The 23906-nt window shown below is 47.6% G+C and overlaps 1 protein-coding gene across 1 annotated transcript in view; it reads right to left on the bottom strand.

The window, feature by feature from the left end:
- LOC140417302 (receptor-type tyrosine-protein phosphatase U-like) overlaps positions 1 to 23906 on the bottom strand; it is a 1277635-nt gene that overhangs the window by 212099 nt on the left and 1041630 nt on the right. Inside the window, exon 23 of the mRNA XM_072501194.1 lies at positions 4560 to 4676. Coding sequence (XP_072357295.1) covers positions 4560 to 4676 — 117 coding nt within the window. The remainder of the gene's footprint in view (positions 1 to 4559; positions 4677 to 23906) is intronic.

Raw genomic sequence — 23906 nt, 5'->3', positions numbered from 1 at the left:
AGGAAATACTTGTTAGGAAGGAAGATGTGTTGGGCATTTTGAAAAACTTGAGGATAGACAAGGCCCCCGGGCCTGACAGGATATATCCAAGGATTCTATGGGAAGCAAGAGATGAAATTGCAGAGCCGTTGGCAATGATCTTTTCGTCCTCACTGTCAACAGGGGTGGTACCAGGGGATTGGAGAGTGGCGAATGTCGTGCCCCTGTTCAAAAAAGGGACTAGGGATAACCCTGGGAATTACAGGCCAGTTAGTCTTACTTCGGTGGTAGGCAAAGTAATGGAAAGGGTACTGAAGGATAGGATTTCTGAGCATCTGGAAAGACACTGCTTGATTAGGGATAGTTAGCACGGATTTGTGAGGGGTAGGTCTTGCCTTACAAATCTTATTGAATTCTTTGAGGAGGTGACCAAGCATGTGGATGAGGGTAAAGCAGTGGATGTAATGTACATGGATTTTAGTAAGGCATTTGATAAGGTTCCCCATGGTAGGCTTCTGCAGAAAGTAAGGAGGCATGGGATAGTGGGAAATTTAGCCAGTTGGATAACAAACTGGCTAACCGATCGAAGTCAGAGAGTGGTGGTGGGTGGCAAATATTCAGCCTGGATCCCAGTTACCAGTGGCGTACCGCAGGGATCAGTTCTGGGTCCTCTGCTGTTTGTGATTTTCATTAATGACTTGGATGAGGGAGTTGAAGGGTGGGTCAGTAAATTTGCAGACGATACGAAGATTGGTGGAGTTGTGGGTAGTAAGGAGGGCTGTTGTCGGCTGCAAAGAGACATAGATAGGATGCAGAGCTGGGCTGAGAAGTGGCAGATGGAGTTTAACCCTGAAAAGTGTGAGGTTGTCCATTTTGGAAGGACAAATATGAATGCGGAATACAGGGTTAACGGTAGAGTTCTTGGCAATGTGGAGGAGCAGAGAGATCTTGGGGTCTACGTTCATACATCTTTGAAAGTTGCCACTCAAGTGGACAGAGCTGTGAAGAAGGCCTATGGTGTGCTCGCGTTCATTAACAGAGGGATTGAATTTAAGAGCCGTGAGGTGATGATGCAGCTGTACAAAACTTTGGTAAGGCCACATTTGGAGTACTGTGTACAGTTCTGGTCACCTCATTTTAGGAAGGATGTGGAAGCTTTGGAAAAGGTGCAAAGAAGATTTACCAGGATGTTGCCTGGAATGGAGAGTAGGTCTTACGAGGAAAGGTTGAGGGTGCTAGGCCTTTTCTCATTAGAACGGAGAAGGATGAGGGGCGACTTGATAGAGGTTTATAAGATGATCAGGGGAATAGATAGAGTAGACAGTCAGAGACTTTTTCCCCGGGTGGAACAAACCATTACAAGGGGACATAAATTTAAGGTGAAAGGTGGAAGACATAGGAGGGATATCAGAGGTAGGTTCTTTACCCAGAGAGTAGTGGGGGCATGGAATGCACTGCCTGTGGAAGTAGTTGAGTCGGAAACATTAGGGACCTTCAAGCAGCTATTGAATAGGTACATGGATTACAGTAAAATGATATAGTGTAGATTTATTTGTTCTTAAGGGCAGCACGGTAGCATCGTGGATAGCACAATTGCTTCACAGCTCCAGGGTCCCAGGTTCGATTCCGGCTTGGGTCACTGTCTGTGCGGAGTCTGCACGTCCTCCCCGTGTCTGCGTGGGTTTCCTCCGGGTGCTCCGGTTTCCTCCCACAGTCCAAAGAAGTGCAGGGTAGGTGGATTGGCCATGATAAATTGCCCTTAGTGTCCAAAATTGCCCTTGGTGTTGGGTGGAGGTGTTTGGGTGGGGTGCTCTTTCCAAGAGCCGGTGTAGACTCAGGGGGCCGAATGGCCTCCTTCTGCACTGTAAATTCAATGATAATCTATGATTAATCTAGGACAAAGGTTTGGCACAACATCGTGGGCCGAAGGGCCTGTTCTGTGCTGTATTTTCTATGTTCTATGTTCTATCGTCCCCCTCCCCCGCATCCTCCTCTTCAGACGAGGCCTGCCCTTCCTCCTCATCCTCCTTCTCCAGCACATTGCCCCTCTGCTGCGCGATGTTGTGTGTTGTGGAGGATGCAACAGGCCGTCATGATGCGGGTGACCCTCTCAGCGTCATACTGGAGGACCCCTCCAGAGTGGTCCAGGCATCTGAACTCATCTTCAGCATGCTGAAGCACCTCTCGACCACACTCCTGGTCGCTGTATGGGCGTTGTTATAGCGGGTCTCTGTGTCGGATAGGTGTCACCAGCCACGGTCGCAGCGGGTAACACTGGTCACCCAGGAGTCAACCCCTCAGCCGGTGGGGGGGTGTCCCTCGAACATGTTAGGGACCGCCGAGTGTGCCAGGATGAAGCAACCGTACACACGGCCCTACTATCGGGTGCAGACATGTATGATGTGCAGCTGATGGTCACAGACCAGCTGGATGTTCATCGAGTGGTACACCCTTCGGTTAGTGTAAAGCGGCCTGTTATCTGCAGGTGCCCATAGGGCGACATGCATCCCGTCTATCACCTCCTGGACACGGGGCATCCCGGCGATAACACTGAACCCTGTTGCCCGGGCATCCTGGTGGGCTCGGTCCACTTGGAAATGGATGAATTGCTCCGCTGGGGCATGTAGGGCCTCCATGGCCGCATGGATTCACCTGTGCGGTGAGGTCTGTGAGATCCCAGACAGGTCCCCACTCAATGACTGGAAGGCCCCCATCACGTTGACGCTCAGGGCGACCGTCACCTTGACGGTAACCGGGAGCGGCTGTCCTCCCCCATATCCTCTGGCAGATGTGTCGTACTGTCTCTGCTCACCCGCAGTCTCCGATGGCATGCCCTGTCTGGAAGGGCCTCGAATGACAGGCGGTATCGGTACACACGAGGCCTCATGGGGTGCCTCCTTGGAACCTCCTCCTCCTTGCCTTGTTGAGCAGCCGGCGCTCCAGCCTGTGCGCCCGCTACCTGCCCCTCTGCAACCCAATCCTCTGCAGCCCGTTCCACTGCTGCCCCCTCTGCTGCTGCCCGCTCCGCTGCTGCAGCTTCCCACTCCTCACTGAACGGCCCCCACTCACGCGGTGCAGGGCATCTCATAGAGCTGCGACCATCACCACGGCGGCCAGCATTGCTGGTTGAACGCCAAACGCCATTGTCTGCATGGGGTGAGAGACCAACAATTAGCATGGCGCATACTCCCATGCCCAACCAGGTTCCATGGGGCACACGGTAGCCCCAGTTGGCACGGCGAGCTCCGCCCACGCATATCCCTCCCCTAACCACGCACCCCTCCCCATCGGTGCCTCCGATCCTGGCGCCCATCCCTGCTGCCAGTGGTACTGTTGGCTGGCACTGCCCTCACTGGGGGCTGCCTTGGGTGTGGCCCTGGGTGGCCGGTTGGGCAGGGTGTTTGGGGGCGGAGGGGAGGCGCACTGTGGCAGGGTCTGGGGTGCAGGCGTGGGCGCACCCATACGGCCAGTGTCACTGTGTTGAACCAGGGGCCGAGATGGGTGGTCAGTGAGTGCGCAGCAAGATGGCCTCCGTAATAGCGGTCCTGTGGGGGGGGGGGGCTCCTCGGCTGCTCGACCTGATCCCCCCTCTCCATCCCCCTCCCCGCCCCCGGCCCTGACAAGAGTCTCCAACACCAGCCAGCATGACTAGTGTCCGGACCGGCAGCCCGCAGTCACTCCACGCCATTTCCTACCTCCTCTCTCTCTCGCTCAGTAGCCACAATCCCAGGTTCAAAGTTTTTTCAACCACAAATGAACCACACCATCTGGAACCCGGCCCATTGGAGATGGTGAATCCGGAGGCCCCGTAGAATAGGGTGTCAGGCCTGCTGATGATATGCCTGCTGTACTTTAGCCCTACGTGGCGAGCAACACATTTACGCCATTTTTGGGGTGCCGGGGCATCTTGATTTGGTGTCAAACCGATGCCTCCCCCGATTTTGGTGTCGGAAACTATTCTCCGCCCAATCGCATTTCGCGATTTTGCCGTCGGCAAGCGGAGAATTCCACCCTCTGTTTTTATAGGGCGGCACGGTAGCACAGTGGTTAGCACTGTTGCTTCACAGCTCCAGGGTCCTTGGTTCGATTCCTGGCTTGGGTCACTGTCTGTGGAGTCTGTACGTTCACCCTGTGTCTGCGTGGGTTTCCTCCGGGTGCTCCAGTTTCCTCCCACAAGCCCCAAAAGACGTGCTGTTAGGTAATTTGGACATTCTGTATTCCCCCTCCGTGTACCCGATCAGGTGCCGGAATATGGTGACTCGGGGCTCTTCACAGTAACTTCATTGCAGTGTTAATATAAGCCTACTTGTGACAATAAAGATTATTATTATTATTGTGGGAAATAACCATTCGAAATGAGTGCAAAGGGATTCACACAACAGATCATGAGAGGCGCATATCAAAGCTATGTGATGATAATTAGCATTGGCAGTGCATTAGATGAACAGTTAAGCGGACAGGTTTGGAGAGCTTTCACCCTGTCACAGTGCAGGAAACAGGTACAACAAATGGCAATATTATGTTAAAATATTTGACTTTAATGAAATTTCTTTGCACAAAAATAACCTTTTGACCCTTACCCTTTCAAGTGAAAAGGTTCTGAAAGTATATTCTGCTCGAAGCTCTGTTTCCATGAGAGTAACCTTTATTTCTCCATACAGCCCTGTGCCATCAGGCCAGTATTTACAGCATTTGACCTGTGGGTATAGACAAAAACACAGTTTAACTTTCCACACTAAAATGTTTGCAGTTCAAAGCTATTAAATATGACTATTATTTTACCAGGTTGATACTCTGTTAATAAGGAGGACCACAAATATGTGGGATGAACTACAGCGAATAGAAATACTAATAAACCAAAGATTGTCATTCAATTCTTGATTGCAGACCAACCATTCTTCAGATTATCCTCATATAAAAAATAGTGCCTTATGGTTACAAACGTTTTACAAAATATCTACTTTGATTCCAGTCTTAAGGGCAGCTTTTAGATGTCCTTTGAGGCCAGTAGCCTCCCTGGAATCAGAGACATGCAGAAAGCCCATTCCAGACCCAGAGCTCTGAGTCAGAAGCTTGGAGAAAATGGCTCAAGATTGGTATACCTCAGAATGGGACCAGCATAGTGAGGGCCATGGTATATACTATATAGAATGGAAGAAGCATAGTGAGGTGCATGATGCATACTGTCTAGAAGGGGAACAAAATAATGAGGGACATGGCATATAATATCTGGAATGGGAGCTGCATGGTGAGGGGAATGGTATGTAATACGTAGAATAGGAGCAGCATGGTGATGGACATGGTTTATAATATCTAGAATAGGAGCAGCATGGTGTGCGACATAGTTTATAATATCTAGAATCGGAGCAGATTGGTGAGGGACATGGTTCATAATATCTAGAATAGGAGCAGCATGGTGTGGGACATGGTATATAATATCTAGAATAGGAGCAGCATGGTGAGGGACATTGTATATAATATCCTGAACAGGAACAGCATTGTGAGGGACATGGTTTATAATAACTAGAATAGGAGCAGCATGGCGAGGGACATTGTATATAATATCCTGAATAGGAGCAGCATGGTGAGGGACATGGTTTATAATAACTAGAATAGGAGCAGCCTGGCAAGGGACATTGTATATAATATCCTGAATAGGAGCAGCATGGTGAGGGACATGGTTTATAATAACTAGAATAGGAGCAGCATGGCGAGGGACATTGTATATAATTTCCTGAATAGAAGCAGCATGGTGAGGGACATGGTACATAATATCTAGAAAAGGAGCAGCATGGTGTGGGACATGGTAAAAATATCTAGAATAAGAGCAGCATGGTGAGGGACATGGTTTATAATATCCAGAATAGAAGCAGCATGCTGAGGGTCCGGGTCTATAATATCTCAAATAGGAGCAGCATGGCGAGGTACATGGTTTATAATATCTAGAATAGGAGCAGCATGGTGTGCGACATGGTTTATAATATCTAGAATAGGAGCAGCCTGGCGAGGGACATGGTTTATAAAATATATAATAGGAGCAGCCTGGCGAGGGACATTGTATATAAGATCTAGAATAGGAGCAGCATGGTGGGGGACATGGTTTATAATATCCAGAATAGGGGCAGCATGGTGAGGGACATGGTTTATAATATCTAGAATAGGAGCAGCATGGCGAGGGACATTGTATATAATATCCTGAATAGAAGCAGCATGGTGAGGGACATGGTACATAATATCTAGAAAAGGAGCAGCATGGTGTGGGACATGGTAAAAATATCTAGAATAAGAGCAGCATGGTGAGGGACATGGTTTATAATATCTAGAATAGAAGCAGCATGCTGAGGGACCGGATCTATAATATCTCAAATAGGAGCAGCATGGCGAGGGACATGGTTTATAATATCTAGAATAGGAGCAGCATGGTGTGCGACATGGTTTATAATATCTAGAATAGGAGCAGCCTGGCGAGGGATATGGTTTATAATATATAGAATAGGAGCAGCCTGGCGAGGGACATTGTATATAAGATCTAGAATAGGAGCAGCATGGTGAGGGACATGGTATATAATATCCAGAATAGGAGCAGCATGGTGAGGGACATGGTTTATAATATCTAGAATAGGAGCAGCATGGCGAGGGACATGGTTTATAATATCCTGAATAGGAGCAGCATGGTGAGGGACATGGTATATAATATCCAGAATAGGAGCAGCATGGTGTGGGACATGGTGTATAATATCTAGAATAAGAGCAGCATGGCGAGGGACATGGTTTATAATATCTAAAATAGGAGAAGCATGGGGAGGGACATGGTTTATAATAAATAGAACATAGAACATAGAACATAGAACATACAGTGCAGAAGGAGGCCATTCGGCCCATCGAGTCTGCACCGACCCACATTAATCCCTCACTTCCACCTTATCCCCGCAACCCAATAACCCCTCCCAACCCTTATGGACACTACGGGTAATTTAGCATGGCCAATCCACCTAACCTGCACGTCTTTGGACTGTGGGAGGAAACCGGAGCACCCGGAGGAAACCCACGCGGACACGGGGAGAACGTGCAAACTCCGCACAGACAGTGACCCAGCGGGGAATCGAACCTGGGACCCTGGCGCTGTGAAGCCACAGTGCTAATCACTTGTGCTACCGTGCTGCCCTAAATAGAATAGGAGCAGCATGGTGTGGGATATGGTATATAATATATAGAATAGGAGCAGCGTGGTGTGGTACATGGTATATAATATCCAGAATAGGAGCAGCATGGTTTGGGACATGGTATATAATATCTAAAATAGGAGAAGCATGGGGAGGGACATGATTTATAATATCCTGAATAGGAGCAGCATGGTGAGGGACATGGTATATAATATCCAGAATAGGAGCAGCATGGTGTGGGACATGGTATATAATATCTAGAATAAGAGCAGCATGGCGAGGGACATGGTTTATAAAATCTAAAATAGGAGAAGCATGGGGAGGGACATGGTTTATAATAAATAGAATAGGAGCAGCATGGTGTGGGATATGGTTTATAATATCTAGAATAGGAGCAGCATGGTGTGCGACATGGTTTATAATATATAGAATAGGATCAGCCTGGCGAGGGACATTGTATATAAGATCTAGAATAGGAGCAGCATGGTGAGGGACATGGTATATAATATCCAGAATAGGAGCAGCATGGTGAGGGACATGGTTTATAATATCTAGAATAGGAGCAGCATGGCGAGGGACATGGTTTATAATATCCTGAATAGGAGCAGCATGGTGTGGGACATGGTATATAATATCTAGAATAAGAGCAGCATGGCGAGGTACATGGTTTATAATAAATAGAAGAGAAGCAGCATGGTGTGGGATATGGTATATAATACCCAGAATAGGGGCAGCATGGTGGTGGACATGGTTTATAAGATCTAGAATAGGAGCAGCATGATATGGGACATGGTATATAATATATAGAATAGGAGCAGCATGGTGTGGGACATGGTTTATAATATCTAGAATAGGTGCAGCATGGTAATGGGCATCGTATATAATATCTAGATTAGGAAAAGCATGGTGAGTGACTTGGTATATAATACCTGAACAGGAGCAGCATGGGGAGGGACATTGTATATAATATCCTGAATAGGAGCAGCATGGTGAGGGACATGGTTTATAATATCTAGAATAGAAGCAGCATGTCGAGGGACAGGGTCTATAATATCTAAAATAGGAGCAGCATGGTGAGGGACATGGTTTATAATATCTACAATAGGAGCAGCATGGTGAGGGACATGGTTTATAATATCTAGAATAGAAGCAGCATGCCGAGGGACCGGGTCTATAATATGCAAAATAGGAGCAGCATGGCGAGGGACATGGTTTATAATATCTAAAATAGGAGCAGCATGGTGAGGGACATGGTATATAATATCCAGAATAGGAGCAGCATGGTTTGTGACATGGTATATAACATCTAAAATAGGAGCAACATGGCAAGGGAAATTGTATATAATATCCTGAATAGGAGCAGCATGGTGAGGGACATTGTATATAATATCTAAAATAGGAGCAGCATGGCGAGGGACATGATATATAATATCTAGAATAGGAGCAGCATGGTTTTGGGACATCGTACATAATATCCAGAATAGGAGCAGCATGGTGAGGGACATGGTATATAATATCTAAAATAGGAGCAGCATGGCAAGGGACATGATATATAATATCTAGAATAGGAGCAGCATGGTATGGGACATTGTTTATAATATCTAGAATAGGAGCAGTATGGTTTGGGACATGGTATATAATATCTAAAATAGGAGCAGCATTGCAAGGGACATGATATATAATATCTAGAATCGGAGCAGCATGGTGTGGGACATGGTATATAATATCTAGAATAGGTGCAGCATGGTGTGGGATATGGTAATTAATATCTAGAATAGGGCAGCATGGTGAGGGACATGGTTTATGATATCGAGAATGGGAGCAGCATGGTGTGGGACCTGGTATATAATATCTAGAATGGGAGCAGCGTGGTGTGGGACTTGGTTTACAATATCTAAAATAGGAGAAGCATAGTGAGGGACATGGTATATAATATCTAGAATAGGAGCAGCATAATGAGGGATATGTTATATAATATCTAGAATGGAGCAGCATACTGAGGGACATGGTATATACTATCTAGAATGGGAGCAGCATGGTGTGGGACATGGTATATAATATCTGGAATAGGAACACCATGGCGAAGGTAATTGGCTGGGATTCTCAATCCCGCCGACTCGTTTTATGGTGGCGTGTCCCTGCTGGCAGTGGGATCATCCCTCCTGGTAGCCGGCCAATGGGGTTTCCCATTGTGGCCAGCTCCACGCTGTCGGGAAATCCGCGGCGTGAGTGCTTTGCTGGCGAAGCAGAGTATTCCCGCCAATGGAGAATTCCACCCATTGTATTTTATATCTAGATTGGGAACAGCAGTACATCTGGTTGGAGAGGTGTTTGGAGGTGCAGGGGTCACAGATTCGGGAGATTGATGAAATGATCTCGGATCACAGCGATCATGTGGTAAAACATTGAGGGCAAAGGTGGAGAAGCAGGAGAATACTCGAGAAGGCACAACCTGTGAATAGTGGGCTTGTCTGAAAGAGTGGATGATGTGAGTGCCACGAGGTACGTCTCGAAGATGCTGGCGGGCTGGTGGTGGAAGGGGTGCTAGATAAGGCCCCTGAAGTGGACTGAGCGCAAAGGTCCCTGAGGCAGAAGCCTAGATCTAAGGAGCTACCACAGAGGGGGGGGTGGGGGGGAGTGATTGTGAGACTCCACAAATTTGTGGAGAAAGAGACGATTCTGCAATGGGCCAGGGAAAAGCGGACCTGTGACTAGAAGGGGAATAACGTCCAAATTTATCAGGACATCGGAGCCGAGTTGGCAAAGCACCAGGCAGGTTTCAACAAGGCCAAGGCAGTGCTGTACAGGCTGCAGATCAGATTTGGGGTGCTCTACCCAACAAAATTATGGATGAGGTTCGGTGGCCGGGAGTATTATTTCGAGACCCCAGAACCGGCCGAAGACTTCATTAAGGAGCATAAACTGGGGGAGAACTGAGCGGACAATGCTTGGGAACTGGGTTGCTGACACTTTGTAATGGTCAGGAGCATGTTTGAAGTGGGTGTAGGGATTGGGGATTTTTGTCTTTTTTTTAGGGGGGTGTTGCTGTTTAATGTTCAGATTGTAAGGAGTTTTAGGGATGAAAAGTTTATGTGGGGATGGATGTTCCCATCCCCCCTCCTGTTTTATGGGACTGTTTGTGTTTAATGTTTGTTTGTTTGCTTTTGGAGAAGGCTGCCTGGAGTTCAGGAGAAGGCCCTGTTTGGGTAGGGGAGGGTAAGGTCAGCAGGGTGCCTTCTTTCTTGAGCTGAGGAGTGGGGGGGAGGGAGGGGGAAGTCATTGGGAGGTACCGTTGGGAAGGGGCAGTCGCGCTAGCAGGTTATGCTGTGAACTGAAGTGAGGTGGTGAGGGAGAAGGCCGAGAGGGGTGGCCGGGGGGAGGGTGTAAGGGGAGGGGAAGAAGGGGAAGGAGGGAAGGGGGCGGAGGTTGCTGTGACGTGGCAGAGGGTGAGAGATGACATAGTCAAGGACCATCTGGGATGGGCTAGGTATAGGATGGAATTAAGGGGGCGGGAGTTAAGTAGGGAAGATGACAGATGGTACAGGGGATTGGAGGTGTAAACCTCCAATAAGGCTGGTAACATGGAACGTCCGGGGACTGAATGGGCCGGTTAAAAGGTCGCGGGTGTTCGCGTACCTCAGGAGCCTGAAAGCGGTGGTGGTCTTTCTGCAGGAGACGCACCTCCGTGTGAAGGTTAGGTTAGGGAAGGGATGGGTAGGGCAGGTTTTTCACTCGGGATTTGATTTGAAATAGAGGGGAGAGGCGATTTTAATGAGCATAAAAATGGGATTTTGAGTGTGAAGGAGGTGAGGAATCCTGGTGGGAGATATGTGATTGTGAGTGGGATATTGGAAGGGGCACCGGTAATATTGGTAAATGTGTATGCCCCAAATTGGGATGATGTGGGTTTTATGAGAAGGTTGCTGGCACGCACCAGTTGATCATGGGAGGAGATTTTAACTGTGTCCTGGAGCCGAGGGTGGATAGGTCGAGCCCCAGGTCGATGGGTAGGGAGCGAATGGCGAGGGAGCTCGGGGGGTTTATAGAGAAGATGGGTATGGTGGACCCATGGCGCTTTCAGAACCCATGGGGAAGTGAGTATTCCTTTTCACACGTCCATAAGATGTATTCGAGAATTGACTACTTTGTCGTGAGTCGGGAGATTCTGGTTGGGGTGTAAGGGGCAGAGTGTGTGGGGATAGTTATCTCGGATCATGGGTCCCACTGGCTGGAGATTCAGTTTAGAATGGGACAAGAGCAGAGGCCAGGTTGGAGGTTTGACTCGGGTTGTTGGCGGATGGAGGTTTTTGTGATAAGGTGTGGGCGGCGATTAAGAAGCATGTGGAGTTGAATTTAAATGGGGAGGTGGCGACAGCCATTTTTTGGGAAGCATTGAAGGCACTGGTCCGGGAAGCAATTATTATGTTTACTGCTCATGCGGATAAGGAAAGGGATTCAGAACATGACCGTCTAGTGAGCGAGATAGTGGAGATGGACAGGGAATATTCGACGGTGCCCACCGTGGAGGGATTGGCAAGGAGGAAAACTGTGCAGGGACAGTTTGACAGTTTGGCAACGGGGAGGGCAGTAGGACAACTGAGTCGGGCAAGAGGGGTGCAACATGAGTATGGGGAGAAGGCACACCAGCTGCGGAAACAGGCTGCATCCAGGGAAATATTGAAGATACGGACTGGGGCTGGGGATATCGTCGGAGCCAGGGAAGATAAATGAGGCATTTAGGGAGTACTATCAGGGACTTTTACGAGGCGGACACAGGGGGAGAGGAGGGGGACATGGGATGGTTTCTGGACGAGCTGGAATTTCCCCAGGTGGAGGAAGCAGTGAGGCAGGCATTGGAGGAGCACCTGGGGCTGAGGGAGGTGCTGGATAGTATCAGAGGTATGAAGTCGGGGAAGGCCCCTGGGCCGGATGGGTACCCAGCGGTATTTTATAAGGAATTCGCGATGGGCCTAGCACCACATCTGTTGAGGGCGTTTAATGAAGCACTGGAGAAGGGGGAGTTGCCAGAGACGATAACACAGGCAGTATTCACACTAATCCCAAAAAAGGGAAAGGATCTGGTGGAATGTAGGTCGTATAGACCCATATCACTATTGAACACGGATGTGAAAGTATTGGCTAAGTTGTTGGTGGGGAGGATGGAGGACTGTGTCCAGGGGGGCTGGTTGCAGAAGATCAAACAGGCTTTGTGAAGGGCAGGCAGCTCGTGAGTAATATAAGACGGCTGTTGAATGTGGTGGGTTTAGGTATTTGGGGATTCAGGTAGCGAGGGAATGGAGGGGCTCCATCAGTGGAACGTAACAAAGCTGGTGGAGGAGGCCAGGGAGGATCTTAAGAGGTCCAAGTGGTGAAAATGAATATTCTGTCGAGGTTCTTGTTTATCTTTCAGGCTCTCCCGATCTTTATACCAAAGGCTATTTTTCGGAAAGTGGACACGATCATCTCGGACTTTGTATGGGTGCCGAGGGTGGGGAGGACCCTGCTACAGGGCAGCACGGTAGCATTGTGGATAGCACAATTGCTTCACAGCTCCAGGGTCCCAGGTTCAATTCCGGCTTGGGTCACTGTCTGTGCGGAGTCTGGACATTCTCCCCATGTGTGCGTGGGTTTCCTCCCGGTGCTCCGGTTTCCTCCCACAGTCCAAAGATGTGCAGGTTATGTGGATTGGCCATGCTAAATTGCCCTTAGTGTCCAAAATTGCCCTTAGTGTTGGGTGAAGTTACTGGGTTATGGGGATAGGGTAGAGGTGTTGACCTTGGGTAGGGTGCTCTTTCCAAGAGCCGGTGCAGACCCGATGGGCCAAATGGCCTCCTTCTGCACTGTAAATTCTATGATACAGAGGCAGAGGCAGCAGGAGGGGTTGGCGTTGCCGAACTTGCTTCATATTATTGGGAGGTGAATGTGGACGAGGTGCAGCGGTGGTGGGGAGGAGAAGGGGTAGAGTGGGTTAGAATGGAGGAGGAATCTTGAAAGGGGTCTAGTTTGAGGGCTTTGGTGACAATGGTGTTGCCAATGGCTCCGAATAAGTATTCAGGGAGCCCAATGGTGCAGTCTACGTTGAAGATATGGAATCAGCTAAGGAGGCATTTTAGGATGGAAGGGATGTCGGTGCTAACGCCGCTGTGCAAGAATCATGGGTTTGAGCCGGTGGGGGTGTGGATAGTGTATACAGGAGGTGGACGGAAGTGGGGCTGGTCAAGTTGAGGGATTTGTATTTTCAGGAAGGGTTCGGCAGTCTGGAGTAGCTGAGGGAGAGGGTAGAGCTGCTGAGGGGTAGTGAGTTCAGGTATCTGTAGGTTGGGGACTTTGCGCGAAAGGTCCGGAGTGGGTTCCCTAAGTTGCTGGGATACACCCTGCTGGAGCGACTGCTGCTTCCGGATGTGGAAGGGGAGGGAGGAATTGGGGATATATACAAGTGGCTGGGGGAGCATGAGGTGAGCGGGTGGTGAAGATCAAGGAGAAATGGAAGCAGAGTTGGGAGAGGAGATCAATTGGGGAGTATGGAGTGAGGCACTGCGAAGGGTAAACGAGACCTCCTCTTGTGCAAGGATGAGCCTGATACAGTTTAAGGTGGTGTACAGGATGCATATGCCTCGGTTCTTTCAGGGGATAGCAGATGAGTGTGAGAGGTGTGGGCGGGGGCCAGCGAATCACGCGCACATGCTTTGGGGAAAAAAATCTGGGTGTTAGTGTTTGCGGTCTTAGCCAGGATAGTGGAGGAGGAAGTGGACCCGGACCCTTTGGTGGCGCTATTTGGGGTTTCAGAGAAGCCGGAGCTCACGGAGCTCATGGAAAGGAGGAAGGCCGATGTCGTGGCCTTCGCCGCTCTGATTGCACGGCAGCGAATTTTGCTGGAGTGGCGGAGGGCATCACCACTGAGGGTAGCGGCATGGTTGGGTGACCTGCATGACTTCCTGTGGTTGGAAAAGATAACGTATGAGTTAAGGGGCTCAGCAGTCGAGTTTGAGAAAAGGTGGGGGATGTTTGTGATCATGTCTGAGGAGATGTTCGTCGCAGGGGGGCGGTGGGGGGGCGAGGGTGGGGAGGGTGAAAAAGGGGAAAAATCTGTACAGACTATAGTTGATTGTTGGAAGAAGTATGCTTCCCGGGTTGTTTATTGGCTGGATCCTGCTTTGATACATGTTTGTTGTAAAATGCATTTACTACAAACCGCTAACTTGGCCTTCAATCTCCCAAACTCTACTTGGCATTCTGTGGGACCACAGTGTATTTATTTGTTTCCGCAACATGTCCAATATGCACCGTATTTCAGTTTCCAGCTGAGCTGGTCTCCATGATTTTAGTTGAGATGGATGTGGCTTTATTTGTTCAGATATTCTTATGTCTACATCATGATTAGTTAACAAAGTGCCTCCTGGTGTTTCTCTACACCCCTGTCTATATTCTTTGTATCTTTACTATATATGTCTCCTCTGTCTCTCGTGTAATGCAGTCAGTCCTTTCTGATTGTCCAATGAATGTTTAGCAAATTTCAAGGATCTCCTGCAACCAAACTAGAAGTAATATTGTCAATGCTGAGCAAAATATTTGGTAAATTTTAAATCAATAAACACTCTTCAACCCCTCCAGCTTTACATCCTCTCTTTTCTTGCGAATGGTTACTTTTAGTGCCAAGTACAGATGAGGCTTCAATCTCTGCAGAGCTGATTGACTTTTTATACACCATTCTTGGTTTTACAGCTTTTACCTCCTCAATGGAGTTTTTGTAATCGCAGACCTTGGGCGGGATTCTCCGCCGGCAGGATTCTCTGTTTTGTCGGCCCCCGGGGGTTTCCCGAGGGCATCCCCACAATGGGAAACCCCATTGAACGGCCGGCATAATGGAAAATCCCACCAATGGGTCGGGGCAGAAAGGTGGCGCGACGGGGTGGAGAATCCAGCCCATAATCTCCATTTAGTAGCACGGACTGGAATGATTTGTGCTTCCCAGATTTCATCTGTTCCTCTTTACTTTAAGAATCAGAGGATGGCATGTTATTCCCCATGAACTTTCTATTTTTTGTCAACAGGTGCAGTTGTAGAATCATTACATGGTTCTCCACCCACCTTCTCCATAATGTTTTAAAGGAATTTATTACTGATTACTTCATCCCCTTTGCTATTTGCTTCTCCTACCTTGAAGAGGTACCTTGGACTTTTAAAAGGAAGTGGGTTAACCAGCTGTTTGCTTGAGATCACTTCACAATTCTTACTCTCCTCGTCCTGAATAACTGATGCCATGCTATTGTGATATGGTACGAATTAAGTAATGGCATGATGGGAAAACTGGTCAATGGGAAGACTGGTCAAAAGGTTTGAGACAATACCAGATAGACTGAAACTACTCATTCCAGCTCCCCAGGCCCAGGTAAAGAATGCTGCCCTAACCATTTTCAGACTAGTATGGCCATAGGCCAACTCTGCATAACTTGAAGTCTGAAAAGATCAGCGAAGGTCGAGCCATTCCAAAACACTGGACCTCGGCAACTCCTGATAAAACTAACTCGTCATAACCCAGGGCCGTAGGAATTTAAAACAAAGATAGGTTCAGGAAGAAACAAATCTATTCTGACCTTTCAATGTTCCCTCCGAGGACTAAATAATGGTATGAGTGATATGACCAAACATGGTCTGGTCTTTGCTTCCGTTTGTATTTCCGATTAAACTCCTGACCATACTGTTGTCACATAATCTTGATAAAGTTAATGTATAAATATTGAGCTAATTCTCCACGAAAAGTGCGGAACTTGTGACAGACTGAGCAGTTTTGTTGACTGCCCTCTGACTTCAAGTTTCAGCCATTACTGCAAGCAGTTGTTTTCAAAAATAAAGCTTGTTATTCTGTCTTAACGAGTGTGTTGAAGTTTTCTCTCACAGAAGCGAAAATATTGACGTTCACACTATCATGTATATTTTCTTTCAAAGCAGGCATTCTCTGGGAAATATTTGCACCTGAAGGGAATGGCAATGGATTTCCTGCAACAGGCTGCAACAAATTAATTTTAGAAAAGTCCAAGTCACTTTCTTCTTCTGATTTGCTGACTTCTTTACTAGCTTTGGAAGAATTACTTGCTATTTGCTCAAGATCAGATAGTGACAGGTCTATTCGATAACAGCTGTTTATCATTACTTCATAATCAAAACACAAATCAAATTCAGAACTCTTGTCTGACTCTACATCCCTCCCGCTACTCTTAAATTTGGACTCCTCTTTACTAAGGTCGCCTTCAGTCTTAGAATTCTCAGAATCTGGTTCACTGCCACTGTCATTTGATATGACATCAACATCTTTCAACATTTCTTTCATTGAGTCATTTAATGCTCATGAGTTTTCCTAACTCCGACATGCCTGACTTTTGGCATCTCATGTGCTAACTGCAGTGCCTCCGTCAGACTCTCTCCAATCATGGGTGAAGCTACCACCCTCAATCCTGCCAAATCATTCCCAAAAATTAAGTCTACACCTTCCATTGGGAGTCTCTTAACTACTCCAACAACTAATGAACCTGACACTAAATCACACTCCAATTGTACTTTATACAATGGAACTGGGATATAATCTCCATATATCCCATTCACTAATACCTCAGTTTTATTGCGTTCTCTGGAGGGAAAACCAAATCCTTCTCCAGTAAGAGAGTTTGAGTAGCACCTGTGTTCCGTAAGATAGTTACATCAGTTGAACAGAATGTGGTGACCAATCACCACCTGTCACCTGCAACAGTACACAAACTGTTGGGCCAATCCATTGGCCACCAGCCAGTCAATCAAACTGAATCCCAACCCATCTTTCTGTCACTGATGCCGGCCGGTCTGCAGCTTCTGTTTAAACCAGCACAGCCTTCTGGATTCTTCCTGCTTGAATTTAGGATACAGACTGCTTGCCTTAAAGTGACATGTTCATTAATAATCCATGGATCAAAATAACATCAGCAAAAATAAAATAATGGTGAAATAAGGAAATAAACAGGGAGTAAACAGGGAGGACCCTGACAACAGATTCTATGGCCACAGGAGGAGTCACAGATCTGTCTGATCCTGGTCTGGCCCAACATTCACTGTGCAGATTTCCAACAAGTTCTGCCGCGTAGCATTCAGAAGAGGAACCCTGGCTGATTTTCCACATCCTAACCCAGGAGCAGCACCTCCATGGCCACCTGGGCTATTGTGCTGAGCGTAGAAATTGATTTATATATTATTTGTGGCAGTAATGTTATTAAAAACCCTGGTTTTAAAATACATATAGGCAGTGTGTCTACTAAAGCTGTAATTAAGGTGGTATAAAAGGTGAGGTATTCATTGCTTTTAACCATTTACTTGCTTACAGATAAATGGCTAATGGAATATTGTTTTGATTTCAGGAGATCCCTAGGGTATAGATCATTTGAGGTATTGTGCTTAGTCCCAGCTAAGAAGGTCAGGGTACATCTTAGTGGGATACAGCTGATGTAATTAATGGGAGGAGCCAGATATGTCTGCAGTTTTGCCAAATGCAGTTAGGTTGAGCTAAAGGCAGAAGGATTTTCAGGTGGTTCCTGAAAGGGTCTCTCTCTCCAAAGTTCTGCAAGTCACCTGATTGTTAACTTTATTTATAAGTGGCATTTGAACTGTATTGGGTTGCTTAATTGGAATATCGTGGCGGGTGCAGATAGTAAGTTAAAGATTTTCCTTTTGTTTAAGACCTGTTTAACTGTTAATTATAAAGGTACTTCTTTGATGTTAATGTGGTGAAATCTGTGCTTAAATTAACTTTGTTTTCATTTAAAAGATACTTATTGGTCAAAATCATCATTCCTGGGATGAAGTATCCTTTCCTCACAGTTTTATAAATTGAAAAATTGTTTGGGGTTTCTCGTCCAGTATCCAAACAAAAGTTGGCGTCTGGCCAGGTGGGTGATTGAGGTCAAATGGAAACCTTGCTGATTTGAGTGGCTCAGCTATGCACTGAATAATCTCACATGAGCTACTATTACTGTTGATTCCTTTTAAATGTTAAAATAAATTGTTTGCTACCCACCAAAGAGATGAACGAACTGCAAGTTTAGTTTTAAGAAATCATGCTTTCGGCAGGCAGCTTAACCCACAAGGAACATTTAGCAAGAATTCACTTCCACAGCCTCCTATCTGGGAAATCATGGTTTCTGCATGTCTGATTTCCTGATCTATGCTCTTGGCCATAAAGTACCTCTAATGTCTGAGATCATGCATCAAACTGTTTGATCATTTGAGACTGCAGCACATTAACTGTGAAGTTGCTTGTTGTGCCATATGTCTGCGCTCTTACAGAATCATGATATTGATTAGAGGCAGGGACTTTGCCAAGAGTGAGCTGGTCTGTTCGTACAGTGAGGACCACCTAAATCTGATCTCCACCTGCCCTCTTCATGGGCTCTGAATCTTATCAACAATTTTGGAGTACACATGCACAAACACACACACGTGCATCTTCATGAAACTATTGGACCGGCTCCATAGTTTTGATCAAAATACGCCACATTCTCAACAGGCTTAGTAAATGTCCTCCACACACACAACATTGGTTTAGGTTTTCTTGTTCCTTTACCTGGAGTCAGGAAATATACATTTAGTGGGGAGTTTAGACAAATAGCCATCAAAAGGGTTAAACTACTTAACCTTCAGCTGGAAGCATTGCCTCCTTTGATGAATTGTTTTTGATCAAAAGCTGCAGGCACAAGATAGCAAATGGCTGGATTGACAGAAGGGTTATACAACTCTGCATATGAATTTCAAAAGGACAGTCAGTGATTGTTGGAAATTTGCTCCATGAAGTGGATGAGAGAGGGGAAAAGGAAGAGTAGATGCGGAAGGGAATCAGCAGAGAATCTTGCATGAAACTAAGAAAACTGCCTCATGAAGTAGAGGAAATGGGAAATAGTTTCAGCTACTGTTGCTCTGTCTACTTGCTATAAATATGGCGGTTAATAAGGTCGCTTTTCTTAATCCTAATTATGAGTATACTTTCAGAGTCGCCAGGTATCTCTCGATACTGCCACAAGGTTCAACCCGAATACCAATCAAAGAGCTAATCCACCAGTTAGTTAGTTCAAAATCAATACTACTTTATTTACACACAGTAAGATCTACTCATGCACAATAACACTACAGACTAAACTATATCTACAGGCTAAACTATACCTATACTTAACTTCGGGTGCCCATTTAGGTCAGAGGAACAATGGCCGTTGATCGGATCTGAGGCAGTTGGGTTCAAAGAGGTAACAGGAGTACAGCTAAGGTCATCCGTCTGGTAGCAAGCGTTGACCTTGAACGTACTTGCTTCTGGTGATGCTGGTGGAAGGGTCTCTCCGCTTGAGAGCCAAACCCAAGAGACTGAACCTATGGTGGGGGTAACTTCTTATACTTGGAGGGGCTTCGTGTGCTTTTAGGCTGGCCTTAAACTTGGTCCCAATTAATTGGGCAGCTTCTTGATCACTGTCATCGATCTAAACCAATAAAGGGGCGGGTGCCTTGATGGCTGGGCGTGTCCTAGGTGGCTGTTGGCCTTGCTTTGTTTGTGTCTTTTGGTTAGGGAAGTGGTGCCGGAATGTCTGAGACAGTATCGGCTACCTGAGTATTAGTCCTTTGTTCCTCGGAGATGGGCCATCAATATGTAAATCGACCCGGAGTTTTGATTCCGTCTGCAAACTGCCTTCATATATACATTCAGGCTCTGTGCCTGCTTGTTGCTTTGCATTGTCCATATTTCCCTATAGGCTCTGCGAGTGTCCATTTTGAAGACTAAAAGTGGCCATCCCAGATGGCCACACTACCCAAAGAATAGTAATACAAATCTCACAATGATTCTTTGCAAAGTTCTGTTTAAATATGGAACACATTAATTCTCATTTGTGTCAAATTAGTCATAACTATTACCACTCTGTTTTTTTTAAATCATTCATGGGATGTGAGTGTCACCTGTGCTCTGTTCTTTGTTTTTGTTCTTTCAGGATGGTGAAGGTTGTAGTGTTAACAAAGGGCAGCAGGCAGTGTTTCACAAACAAAGCTAATTTATTAAACTACACTAAATTAGATCATGGGATGTGAGTGTCGCCTGTGCTCTGTTCTTTGTTTTTGTTCTTTCAGGATGGTGAAGGTTGTAGTGTTAACAAAGGGCAGCAGGCAGTGTTTCACAAACAAAGCTAATTTATTAAACTACACTGAATTAGATTTGAACATATTAGTTAAGTTAAGATTACACTACACATCTACAATACATAGAATTTTTTTTTTCATAGAATTTAGTGCAGAAGGAGGCCATTCGGCCCATCGAGTCTGCACCAGCTCTTGGAAAGAGCACCCTACCCAAGGTCCACACCTCTACCCTATCCCCATAACCCAGTAACCCAACCCAACACTGAGGGCAATTTTGGACACTATGGGCAATTTAGCATGGCCAATCCACCTAACCAGCACATCTTTGGACTGTGGGAGGAAACCGGAGCACCCGGAGGAAACCCACGCACACACGCGGAGGATGTGCAGACTCCGCACAGACAGTGACCCAAGCCGGAATCGAACCTGGGACCCTAGAGCTGTGAAGCATTTGTGCTATCCACAATGCTACCGTGGTGCCCTGATCTCTGTTTAACAATAGCTCCTGTTCTGCAAGCATTGGTACCCCTTTGAAACCTCACCCAAGCAGTGATTCTTCGGGGGGATTTTTATCTTCCCACATCCAGCAGAAACTGGACCAAAAATCTTTTTAAAAATAAATTTAGAGTATCCAATTCATTTTTTCCAATTAAGGAGCAATTTAGCGTGGCCAATCCACCTACCCTGAACATCTTTGGGTTGTGGGGGCAAAACCCACAGAGAATGTGCAAACTCCACACAGACAGTGACCCAGAGCCGGGATTGAACCTGGGACCTCGGCGCCGTGAGGCTGCAGGGCTAACCCACTGCGCCACCGTGCTGCCCATACTAAACTATGCTATCAGTTAAGCTAACAAAGGAGGGAAATTATGTATAAAACTAGAGGAAGTAGATGAGATCTTTAATGAGTATTTTGCATCGATATTCACAAAGGAGAGGGGCATGTTGATTGATGGTGTCTCAGAGGGATGTGTAAACACTTTAGAACAGGTCATTATTACAAGGTAGGAAGTGTTAGGTGTGTTGAAAAGCATTAATGTAGACAAATCGCCAGGGCCAGATGGCATCTATCCCAGATTACTGAGGGAGGCAAGAGATGAAATCGCTGGGCCTCTGACAGAAATCTTTGTGTCCTCATTGGCCACAGGTGAGATCTCGGAGGGTTGGAGGAAAGCCAATGTTGTACCATTATTTAAGAATGGTTGCAAGGCTAATCCGGGCACTTATAGGCCAGTGAGCTTGACGTCAGTCAATGCTTTAGTAAAGCATTTGATAAGGTCCTTCATGGCAGGCTGGTGCAAAAGATTAGATCACATGGGGTCAGGGGTGAACTAGCTGGATGGATCCAGAACTGGCTTGGCCATAGAAGACAGAGGGTAGCAATGGAAGGGTGTTTTTCCGAATGGAGGGTTGCAACTAGTGGTGTACCGCAGGGATCAGTTCTGGGACCTCTGTTCTTTGTAATATATATAAATAACTTGGAAAGAAATGTAGCGGGTCTGATTAGCAAGTTTGGGGATGATACTAAGATTGCAGGAATTGCGGATAGTGATGAAGATTGTCAGAGAATACAAAAGGATATTGATATATCATCAATTCACAGCGAGACCATATGAACAAGTGAACAAAGAATTAGCCTGCCAGCGACTTCTGTACAAATGAGCGCCACCCACTGGGCGCAGGACTATATACTGTCCCGAGGGGTGGGGGAGCCAGAGGCGGAGCCCACCGGGGTCCACCTCAATCCTTAAAGGTTAAATGTTACACAGGCACCACATCTCCTGGTGAATACATTTCACCACATTCACCCCTGTTGAAAAAAACACAAAGTTGGGGGGTAACGTGGGTCAAATATCCAGTCTATCCGGAGACTGGATCATCCTTTCAGACCTCCTCAGCTCTGGTGGTGCGGCGGGCACGGACGTCGTAGATGATGGTGACTCCGAGAGCATGTTGTTCAGAGCTTCCGACCGGCGTGTTGGAGACGGTTGTGGGGTAGTGGTCGCAGGTGGGTAGTGGGTGGCTGCTGTGAAGGCGCGGGGGGCAGAGCAGGTGCGGGGGGCGGCATAGGCACGGGAGGACACAGGAGCCCCACGGAGGCAAAAGAGATATGGTTGGTGGCGGTAGGCGATGCTGGGATGCGGGGGGTGGGGGCGCATTGGCAGGGGTACCAGCGGGCGCAAAGTCCCGTAGGGAGACTGTATCTTGCCGTCCCTCTGGGTGCACGACGTAGACGTAATGAGGGTTTGCGTGCAACAGCTGGACCCTCTCGACTAGGGGCTCGGTCTTAAGGCTCCTCACATGCCTCCGGAGAAGGACAGGCTCCGGAGTTGTCAGCCAGGATGGAAGCAAGACCCCGGAGATGGACCTCCTGGGGAAGACAAACAAGCGGTTGTGAGTGGTCTCATTCATGGCTGTGCAGAGGAGCGACCTAACGGAGTGGGGCGCGTCGGGGAAGACCTCCTGCCAGCGGGGAACTGGGAGACTTCTAGACCGGAGGGCAAGAAGGACGGCCTTCCATACCGTCGCGTTCTCCCTCTCCACCTGCCCGTTGCCCTGCGGGTTGTTGCTGGTAGACCTGCTCGAGGCGATTCCCTTATCAAGCAGGTACTGATGCAGCTCATCACTCATAAACGATGTGCCCCGGTCACTGGGGATGTATGCAGGGAAACCAAACAGTGTGAAGTGCTGTGCAGGGCCTTTATTACTGTGGCCGAGTTCAGGTCGGGGCAAGGGACAGTGAAAGGGAAGCAGGAGTACTCGTCAATGACGGTCAGGAAGTACAGATTGCGGTTGGTGGACAGGAGTGACCCCTTGAAGTCGATACTGAGGCGCTCAAAGGGCTGGGAGGCCTTTACCAGATGGGCCTTGTCTGGCCCATAGAAGTGCGGTTCGCACTCCGTGCAGACTTGGCAATCCCTGATCATGGCTCTGACCTCCTAGGTGGAGTAGGGTAGGTTGCGGGACTTAATAAAATGGACAAGCCGGGTGACCCCTGGGTGGCAGAGGTCGTTGTGGAGAGCCCGCAGTCGGTCCTCCTGCGCACTGCGCAAGTACCGCGGGACAGGGCATCTGAGGGCTCGTTGAGTTCCCCAGGACGATACTTAATATCGTAAGTGTAGGTGGAGAGTTCGATCCTCCACCTCAAGATCTTATCATTTTTAATCTGGCCCCGCTGTGCATTGTCAAACATAAAGGCTACCGACCGTTGGTAGTGCCATTGAAGGTAGTGCCTCCATTGCCGCACAGCTTCCACAATGGTTTGCGCCTCCTACTCAACAGAGGAGTGTGGAATTTCGGAAGCATTGAGGGTTGTAGAGAAAAAGGCTACGGGCTTGCCCGCCTTGTTGAGGGTAGCAGCCAGGGCGACATCTGACGCATCGCTCTCTACCTGAAAAGGGATGGACTCGTCCACCACGTGCATGGCGGCCTTAGTGATATCAGCCTTGATGCGGCTGAAGGCCAAGCGGGCCTCAGCCGTGAGGGGAAATGTAGTGGTCTTAATAAGTGGGCGGGCTTTGTCCGCGTAGTTGGGGACCCACTGGGCGTAGTATGAGAAAAGCCCCAGGCACCGTTTGAGGACCTTAAGGCTGTGGGTCAGGGGAAGTACTGTTGGGGGCCCTAGGACTC

Source organism: Scyliorhinus torazame, chromosome 1 (genome assembly GCF_047496885.1).
Source record: "Scyliorhinus torazame isolate Kashiwa2021f chromosome 1, sScyTor2.1, whole genome shotgun sequence".
Taxonomy (NCBI): domain Eukaryota; kingdom Metazoa; phylum Chordata; class Chondrichthyes; order Carcharhiniformes; family Scyliorhinidae; genus Scyliorhinus; species Scyliorhinus torazame.
The sequence above is the reverse complement of the archived record's forward strand: the minus strand, read 5'-3'. Positions and strand labels throughout refer to the sequence as shown.